Raw genomic sequence first — 10609 nt, 5'->3', positions numbered from 1 at the left:
TACAGAGTTCCTATATACAGTGTTAGTGAGGTCAGCATATTTTAAGTTGATTATCTGAAAATTCTATCTAGGCAAATATGTTACTGAGAATCAAACACACTTGTCTCAACAAAAATAAACACTATGTTAGATATTAGAAATCAAAAAAGGACCATGGATTCATTCTTTGTTAATATTCCAACACATAATAGTTTATTACCAAGAACACATAATTAAAGGAGATAGACATTTGTAGCCTAATATGCTACTTACCAAGCAAGCACAAAACCCCAGTCCAACATAGTTTTAAAGGGAATATTGTCGGTTCCTGACAGTCATTCTCACCCTGACTTCTTCATATATATATATATATATTTATATATATTTATATATATATGCATATATATAATTCTTATTTACATATCAATCCCCCATTCCCTCGCTAGTCCCCACTGACTCCCCAACCCACCCACCCCCCACCCACTCCCCAGGGATAGTGAGGCCCTTCACAGGAGATCATCCAAGTCCATCACATCATTTGGGGGAAGATCATCACCCTGAATTCTTAAAATACCATTATGAAGGAATTTAGTTTGAAGAAAGAGCCTATTAAAGGAAGTAAATTACCAAAGTGATTTTGATAAACATCATTTAGAATAAAATTTAGGGCTTATTTGGGCTGTGTATTTTACTGCTTGATTTAGAATAAAACCTCAGAGTTTAGGCTCCAATATCAAGACACCCAATCTTAAGCTTATATGTTATGTGACAGGCCTATTTAGAATTCCAAGTGTATATTTTTACTTATAAACTATTGAAAGTAATTCATAGCATGTTAATAATTACAATTTTATATGAATATGATTCATCTAAAAGAAACTAATGTGAAAAAGAAGACCAATATACCTGTAGCATAAATTAAACCCCAGAACGCTCAGTTGCCTCATACATATATTGGAAACAATTTGTCTCTTACAAAAGTATAAGAATTAAAATGTATAATGCCCAGAAGAATTTCCAGAACCTAAAGGAGCATTAAATGAGTAATAACTGTTGCTACTAATTATCATCATCATTATTATTATCCACTAGCAGTTTCAAAGAGTAATACTTGAGAGTAACAGTGTTTTAATGACTTTGAAGACCCTAGAAATGTTTATTAATCATAAATGACAAGTATGTCAGATTTCAGCAAAACCAAACTCACATCCACAATAAATCCTGACAAAGAAAGAAATCTTAGACTGAATTATAGCACATTCAATATTTTCAGTGGAGTTTTACAAATATTAAGGTGAGATCATGAAAGATTACATTGGTGGCTTTTTCCCACGCCAACACTGCCTAATTTTCTCCCTTTTTGGTTCCCAAATGGCTCTTCTTATACTCTACCAGGCAATGGTTCTAAACTCACTCTAATTATGTCTGAATCTTTACTGGACTCTTTGCCTCTCATTGGAGCAGATGGATTGGTTTTCCTTATCATAGAAAATAAGTTTGTCTGTTGTCACCTGCTGTCCTTCACTTTGGACTCCAGCTGATACTAATATTTAAGCCCTGTGTATATCTTTCCATCTTTCTAACCATCTTTTTCATCTTTCCATCTTCCCAAGGTTAACTATTTTACCTTAGGCATTTATAAAGTATATAGAGAAGACTGTTTGGTTGAAACAACAGTCACTTTATTCTCACAGTGATAGAGGGTGAGAAATCAAAAGCCAATCAGTCTGGAGATTTACCTCTTCACGAAGCCTTCCTGGATTGCAGAAAGCTGCCACTCCCTCTTTTTGGTGACAGAGAAAAAATATCCTCTGTGAATAATCATTGCCATTATGAAAGTAATGTAAGCAATAATGTTATGTGTTCTAACCAGTGGTTCATAAACATTTTGAACACTTAAACTGCATGACACAAATTTGGCTCACTCTGTGATATTCTTGTATTTCTTCTTTAAATACTTATAACAGTAAAGATGAAGGACATACAGCTCATAATAGTCAAAACAACTCCATCTGACTAAAAAATGCATTCATTATTGGAACCCAGAATAAGCTGGGTGGAGCAGAGTGGAATTCAGAGATAACATTTGTCAACATCTCTGTCCACATAGTTCCCAGATTTTAACTTCTGGATCTAAGGTTTGTGAAGTGCATTAATTCATGGAGAAAAACTCAGATTAGAGGACAAAGAATAGTTTTCTTTCCCTAGGGTATCTCAGAAGGATTGTCTGTGGAAACTACAAGAGCTCTTACAGCATCATCACTTCTGTTAATCAGCTGGGTAGTCCCTAGTGATTTCTGGAAGCTTTAAGACTCTAATTAAAATGCTCAGAGAAACCCATCTACAATCTAAGAGCAAGGCCTTCCTGTGCTGACCCTGCCTTCTCCTGCTCTTCCACCATTCCCTCCCTGACACTGCACAGCGGCTATAATGAACGTTCTGTAGTTTCCTATCAGCGTTGTACTTTCATCGCCCTGGCTAGTTCTATACGTGCTCTTTCCCTGCATGGCACAACTGCTTTTCATCCACTTCCCCTTTTTAAAAATTTAAGTCCTATTTAATTTTCAAGATTAGATCGGTTGTCATCTTCAGGAAGATGTTCCTAACTCCTGACAATCTGGTTGGACTAGATAACCCTTTTCTGCAACCTCACAGAACTCTGGGCTCCACTATTGGCACAGTTGCCACATAGTGGTTTCAGTACTCATGTGTATAAATTTTCTGCTTGCTCATCAGTCCCTCAGGACCAACTTGCATTTCATCTTGGTATACCCATTATTTTCTACTTACATTATGGAGAATACTTTGAAGGCTATATTTTTGTTAAATATATAGCTAGTGTCTTAAGATTTCTCATCTATAATTAGATGGATTGTCTACGTAGTATCCAAAACTGATTTCTTCTACTACCATCCCTAGTATGTACACACACACTCACTCACCACTATACATACACACAGATTCCTAGTGTTCAACAGCCCTCTTATAATAGCAATTTAAGCATCCAATTCTCTCCCTTGCTGTAATTTGCTAAGTACATAAATCTCAGAAATATTGTGTCTTCATAGCAATTCACACTGCAGAGATCATCCTTACCCAGTTCTCTCAAAGATGTAGCTTTCTAGTGGGGGGATGTTGGGAGTTTTGTTGGTTGGGTTTTGGAGATGAATAATAGTTTACTGTCTTGATTCCTTCATGTCATGAGTTGGACAACTTAGCTAATATATTAATTGGCTATGTAATTCATTTCAATTCTATCTAAAAAAATAACGACCAAAACTAAATGGGAAAGTTATTTCTATTTGAACATGCATAATGTTAGATGGGGATGTGGAAAGGAAAGAAACCTGATGGGTATCAGCAGAAGTAGAACTGTGCTTTAATTAGAGCGGCTGAGAGGCCACAGTCTGTCTGCAGAATGGGAGCTTGTGTGCATGTGGTGTGTGGGTCTTGAGGCTTCAGAGGACAAAAAGGTGGGTTGGGGGGACTTTGGAGATAGAAGAGCCCATCTGCATGTCGGCTTCCCTGCAGTCTGGAAGTGGCAGATACCAAGGGTTTGGTATGTGGTCATCCTTATCAGAATTCTGCACAGGTCTTATCAGTCAAGTCAACTGTCCCATCCAAAGTTTCTCATCCCACCTTAGGCTTCTAGTTCATGAACCCTTCATTCTCAACTCTCAGGGCAGATAAAAAGAAGGGGTGAATTTTTTCTTATTGGCTTCTTACTTCAGACAATAGGACAATGGGTGAGGGGCTAGTTTCTGTCCCCAGGCTCTAAGGAAGCATCAGTTGGCTTGATTTTATATAGCACAGGAGAGTCACAACTTGATCAGCTGTAATAAATCATGCTATTATTGCCTTCATGCACTCATAGAGAAGCCTCTACACAGTAAGAGGCTGAAACAGATGATTTGGCTACAGAGTGAAACTGGGAGATTGCCCAGAAAGGTGGAATGGGAGGAGGATTAGCAGTAGGAGACACAGAGGTGAGTCTCTAAAAGGGGGTGGGTGTCAGTATCTGGGGGTCCCCAGATAGTGGAGGAAGGATTCATTTATGTCTCAGATAGCTATAGGTATTTGGCAGGAGTGAATTAGGTCAGAATGGGAAGAATTCCAGGAAAAATGATAGACTTGAGGAGAAAAATATCTTGTCAATTGTGATTTCAGAGTCTGAGGTAGTAAGAGACTGGAAAAATCAGACAGGATCAAGGAGATAACATTTGACTAGAATTATGCGATTATGCATGTCTTATCTATGTGTTTTGTTCTTAAAAGAAGATGTAAACATTTTTAAGCTCAAAAACTCATGTTAATTGTTCCAAAGAAAGATTCAGGACAAGTAACCATTATTAAACTTAGTTTTACTATGAACAAAATGAAGTTGAGCCAAACAACCTTAGTTTACATGAGCACTTATAAGTCAATTTGTTAATAAATACATGATGTTAAAAAAATCACAATCACGTGTGGACAGTCTATATGGAAAAATCATAAATAGCATATGCTTTAACAAACCAATATTTGAACACTACTGTTTGCTGGGGTTATGGTTTTATAATTTTCATTGTGAAGGGAAAACTCAAAACATATTGTTAGATTAGGCAGAAACAAAAGCAGACACATGTCAATGGAGTATTGAGGGGAAGAATGTTTTATGGCAGTTATAAGAAAATGGGCCTGAAGACATCAGACAAAAATAGCAGACAGTGTGACCTGGCAGAACCTACTGCAGTGACTCCTACTGCAGTGACTCCTGCTGCAGTGACTCCTGCTGCAGTGACTCCTACTGCAGTGACTCCTGCTGCAGTGACTCCTGCTGCAGTGACTCCTGCTGCAGTGACTCCTGCTGCAATGACCCCTGCTGCAGTGAATCCTGCTGCAGTGACCCCTGCTGCAGTGACTCCTGCTGCAGTGACTCCTTCTTCAGTGACTCATTGCTGGCAGCAGCTTGTCTAGCAATTGGCAATTCATCCTTTGAGTCTCCACTGGAACCTGTGAATCTCAAGACTGCTAGCTCCCTGTGTTAGTATGCCAGTGGACAGGGAAAAAATAGATTCTCCTTAGAAGCCAACAACTGTATTGTATAAAACTAACAAATTTAAAACCAAAACATTATAAAATAAGCAGCATTTTTAAAGTTTGATGGTCTCTCTTATACATAAAGAGATATGGGACTATGAAGTTTTATGGGTACCATCATTTTGGTTTGTGTCATATAGTGATGTTTAACAAAAATGGTGGTGAAGTCTCATGACATTTGCCTTTATGCCAACATTAGCAAAGATTGACGCCCAGACACTTGGTTGTGTTCATCTTGATGAACTCCCTAGCCAAGGTGGCAGCAAACCATGGTTGTTTTTTTCTGCTCAAGTGAAGCCAGCCACAAGGTAAAGTAAGCCCACCCTCCACTGTGGAATCCACATCCAAAGGCAGTGTGTCAGCCTAAACGGCATAGAAAAATTCACTAACACAGTATGTTCTGCTTTTGGTGAGAGGAGTTGGGGGGGAAGCGAGAGTGGGGGGTGCTCAGTCAGATTAGAAGTTTGAGTGAGCAAGCCTGAAATACAGAAATGGAGAAATAAGGCAAAAGACCGGAGTGGAGGTGGAAAGGAGACTTGAAGGTGGGGGCCTTTAGGCCTTTAAGTGTTTTATCTACTGAAGTTATCTAAATCAGTGAGGATCTGGAGGCAGAAACTCTTCCAGGTGTGGCCATTGTCTAATTAACAGGGCCAGATCTGAATTCAAAGCTCATGAGCAAGACAGTAAATCTAGATTTGTTTTTAAGACTATTGTTTTCAAGTATAATTTGTGTTAGTTTCAATGTAATAGCCCCCATAAGCTCATAGGGAGTGATACTAGTAGGAGATGTGGCTTTGTTGAAGTAGATATGGCCTTGTTGGAGGAAGTGTGTCACTGTGGGGGCGGGCTTTGAGGTTTCCTGTGCTCAAGACACTGCCCAGTCTGAGTTCACTTCCTGTTGCCTTCTGATCAAGATGTAGCCGGCACCATGTCTGCCTGCATGCTGCCATGCTCCAGCCATGATGATAGTAGACTGAACCTCTGAAACCATACGTCAGCCAGCCAAGTTACATGTTTTCCTTATAATGGTTGCTGTGGTCTCTTCACAGCAAGAGAAACCCTAAGAGAGATGTTTAGAGAAATCTGTGCAATAGATGAAACTGTACGCAAAAACCATGGAAAATGACAGAAGTCTGCTAAAGACAAAAAGGTCATAGGTTAAGCAATGGCTAATTAACCTAAGAAAGGCTTGTAGCAATGTATGAGTTAGATTATGCTTCTCTAAACTGCATGAAGTGGTTACAGACAAGCTTGTCTAACGCCGGCATTTAAAATAAGGCAGATCCATAGCAGACCAAAGAAGAAAGCCAAATGGCACCAGCCAGGTGTTAAAATGGTTTGCCTCCAGTTTTCTTCAATGGATTATTCCCGAGAGCGGTTTAGAAATGGCTCCACTATACTAAATAAGCTTTATAAAAGAACATGAGAGTTTGTTTCCAAGATATTCTTAAAGCAGAGTTTCACCCATGGACCCACATATCCTATCTGTGGGATAAATTAATCACTATTATTTACTTCAGCTGTGGTTTGTACCTTCTGTGGCTACATCTGCAGCTCAAAGTGGACACTGGTTTTACTACAGATGGCAGATATCCACAAACGCCATATAGTGTGCTTAGATTCTGTGTCTTTGCTCTAACACAATTTAAAGTCTGTAAAATTTGGTCAGCATGCACACTTCTTGTCGCGTTTGATGTGCGCAGCCAAGGTGGCAATTGGAAAAATGACCAACTAGTCCACAGCACTAAACTCTCGCTAGGACTATGGGCAGTTATCACACACATTTTTAATTTGTAATCTTACCACGCATTCCATGCTGGTTAAACATCAAACTAAACATACAACTTCCAGAAGTTTTGTTACAGTTTCATGCACATTAACTAAATGTTTCTAATGGGAGAAAAAGTATTGCTATGTTTTTTTGTTTTGTTTTGTTTTTTTGTTTTTTGTTTTTTGTTTTTTTTACCTAAAATGCCTGAATTTTTGGTTTTCAGGTTGGACAAGTCCGCAGAAAGTCACTCCTTTACCAGCTGATGATCACAAAAGAAGCTCATTAAGTCGCATACTTACATTTGATGAGGAGGCAACAAGTCCAGTAAGATTTTCTCAATAGGTAGAAGTATATAATATAGTTTGTAGCAAACTGCCAGTGTTTGCAGCTAAGGCACTACACTACTTCACAACTATCTGATCCGAGGCCAAGAGCTAAGGATGTAAATGAAGACAAAGGAGAATGGCATTTATTTTAACCAGGGTGGAGCCTTATATACCAAAGGCAAGTATGGTGGAAAAAGCACCAAGGTCAGAAGCCTACATTCCCAGGGCCCTCCGGCAAAGGGTGGGCCAAAAAACAGGAATTAGCATTTAGACAAAGTATGGACGGAAAACAGGAACTTTCACACAAGCCTTACTGGGAGGAGGGGACTAGAAGTATTTTGCTAAAAGTTTCTAGTCGAAAGCAGTCAACAGATGCCCATGGGGGAAGGGTGCAACAATAGTTTGTTTATATTGTCACATGTGATTGGTACTTTCTTCTCCAGGAAAAAAATAGTCATTCACAAAGTGCATCCCTTTTTAGCTTTTAAAACAATTAAAACTCTTTTAGTTCAGTTAGTATCAAAATGTATAAATAACATAACAGCAACCTTAAAATGCTTCATCTGCAGAGAATTGCTTTTCACATAAGGATCATCCTTTCTGTATCCCAGTACAGCACACAATAATAGTTCTTAGTTTCCTACTCCATAAAAAGGGGGCCCGTCAGAGTGAAGACTTCAAAAACCGATCCACATGATGATAATATAAACATCTTTACCTTAGCTGGCTACATAAGGAAGGCATCCCATTGCATACGTGAGTTATAATTTAATTATTCTTTCTTAATATGTAGGTCAGGTTCAATTTTGTGTACTCCATGTCATCATGCAATTATAATTACATGTATTGTTTCATACACTCTTTGTGTCTGTGTGTGTGTGTGTGTGTGTGTGTGTGTGTGTGTGTGTGTGTGTAGTAACAATTGAGAAATTATTGAATTCTGGATTATGGCAAAGATCATAATTTCCATGAAATTCTGAATTTTAAAAACCATGAAAACAGAAAAAGGGAAGAGTAGCTCCAATTGAGAAACACAATTCCTAGCTCTGTTGGTGGTGCACCAGCAGATTACACATGGTTATAGAGATAATTTGGTATGAATAAATAAATCAGAAGAAAGTGTATGTCAGGAAGCACAAATGCACAAAAAGGTAAAAATAGGGAAGGTCTGGAACAGAAAACAAAGAAGATGCACTTATTGGAGTCCCAGAAACAGAAATAGAATATACAGCTGCTTACCTATGTTTTTCTGGGGATTTCTGAGGCAGTCTTTCACATTTTGTCCTGTACATTAAATAGATGGTCTGAGACAAAAGTAACAGCAAGAGCACCATTTCTGTCAGTGTCAGCCCTAACAACATTGACCACAGCAGGTGTGTCCATGAAAATCATGAGAACAAAGTAGCAAACTTCTGAAAGTTCACTGTTTTATACAGTGTACAGTGATTGCATAATCTACAATCTGGAAAACAGTAGCCATCTTTTGTTTTATGGTGTTTGAACATGAAGAAAGTCTAAGAAAATATAAGATATTTGCAGTGAAGATATTTGTGTTACTAAGGAATTTTATTTTGGGTGTTGCTAGTATCACATTAGGATAAATGTAAATATAGTTCTGCTTCAGCTTCAATAGAGTTGTCAGAAGTTCCTAAAAGACATGGAAAGTCAGGATCTCTGCTGGTCAGTTCCCAAGAACACAAAGAAGACTCCAACAGATGTCATGAGGAGAATAATTTCAGAAAACCACATAGGTAATACATCTGAGAACATAGACTTCAAAAAAATTTCATGAAGAAACTAGGACACAAAGCATTTAGAAATAACATATAAGACCACAGTCAGGATGTAGAAGATTAATAGTCCAATTTTTGGTTTTTCAGAATACCAATGACTTACCAAAATGATGGTCAACAAGAACATGCTCCCTAGAACATGATGAGACATGAAAGTACTCAAGAGAAAGTTGAAACACACATTCACAAGTCATTGTCTCCCTTATGAAGACCAATATAAAATAGGAGACAGATGTCAGTCTTCAGGGAGTTTCATTGTTAAGAGGAAGAGAAAATTGGCATTTGATGAGTTTCCCATTCCACAAATTGGGAGCCATTTTCATATTTAAATTTCTGAGATTTATCTTTGTATGGCTCAGAATTAGTGTTGTGTTGGAAATATTTATATTTTAGAAAATAAAATAGATACAATTTGTGAAATAAACATTAGCTTAAAGAAATACAAACATTTTGTTTGTGTCAGAAATAGCATTCAGTTACATTAAATTTTCTTAAATAAAGTGATTATATTGTCAAGAAGATGTGTACATTGACATTATGCATAAAATCACAACTTTCTGAAGCCATGATCTTTCCATGCAGCATTGGCATTGATGATATACTCATACTTACTTGAAGAATATAACTTATAATGTAAGCTCTAGAATACTCATTATTAATTTCATAAGACAGTGTTGTAAAAGAAAATTTCAGAGTAACAAAAATTTATGAATAAAAATAAGATTTGCTAGAATTTTGGTGCTTAGTCATTTATAGAATTAATATCATTTATATATAATAAAATTGATAAAACAAATACTCATGTATTAGGATTTTAATTTTAATTTATTTGTGTGGAGGTTGGTATGCAAGGGCCTGTGGAGCCCAGAACAGGACATTAAATTCCCTGGAGTTGGGATCACCAGCAATTGTGAGCCACCTGGTGTGCTGATGTCAGTGTTAGGAACGAAACTCTAGTAGTCCTCTGCCAAAGCAACACTTGTTCTTGACCAGCTTGCCATCTCCTTACAGCCAAGATTCATTTTTTAAACGTTGAAACTATCAATCCAATAATTTACAGAATAAAAAACAAAGTCAGGGCATATAAAAGGAAATCCATGCCATCACCTCCAGGGGAAAGCAAAACAAAACAAATGCAATGATGATTTCTTGAAACAGCCAGTTCAAGAGAATCATTCTCCAAAGCCATTGCAGATCCTTCTAAAAATAACAGAAAGTAGGTAGTGCTAAAATCCCATCACTGCTGCGGTCCAAGTCACGTCGTTACTATCATTGCTTCATCACTCTGCCACTTAGAATTCTATTACCCTGAAGTGCACTTTAGAAATGTTAGTAATTCAAGATATTTTAGTCAAGATCAAACAGTTTATCCTAAAGCAGACAAAACTAAATAAAATATAAGTTATTCATTAGTCGGTAGGGAAAGAAACACTGTGATCAGAGATATAGGCAAGAATGAAGAGAAAAAATATAGTAAGTGCATGGCTAGTATAAATGACTATCAAATAATAGTAACAACTTTCTGGGGTTTAAATGCATGTATATTGAATGAAAATATAAGTGAATAATTAATCTGAAGGAGGATCAGAAGTTAAATGTAGAAGTGTTTTTCATCTTTCTTGAGGGAAGAATAAAAGCACTAGTTATATTTAATGCTCAAA

At 37.4% G+C, this 10609-nt stretch overlaps 1 protein-coding gene across 1 annotated transcript in view; it reads left to right on the top strand.

Annotated features, from left to right (window-relative positions):
• Window positions 1-10609, top strand: part of Spata48 (spermatogenesis associated 48) — a 58606-nt gene that overhangs the window by 2802 nt on the left and 45195 nt on the right. Inside the window, exon 2 of the mRNA XM_040746661.1 lies at window positions 7053-7153. Coding sequence (XP_040602595.1) covers window positions 7053-7153 — 101 coding nt within the window. The remainder of the gene's footprint in view (window positions 1-7052; window positions 7154-10609) is intronic.

Source organism: Mesocricetus auratus, unplaced genomic scaffold (assembly GCF_017639785.1).
Source record: "Mesocricetus auratus isolate SY011 unplaced genomic scaffold, BCM_Maur_2.0 Super-Scaffold_100006, whole genome shotgun sequence".
In the NCBI taxonomy this organism is placed as follows: Eukaryota; Metazoa; Chordata; class Mammalia; order Rodentia; family Cricetidae; genus Mesocricetus; species Mesocricetus auratus.
The sequence above is the reverse complement of the archived record's forward strand: the minus strand, read 5'-3'. Positions and strand labels throughout refer to the sequence as shown.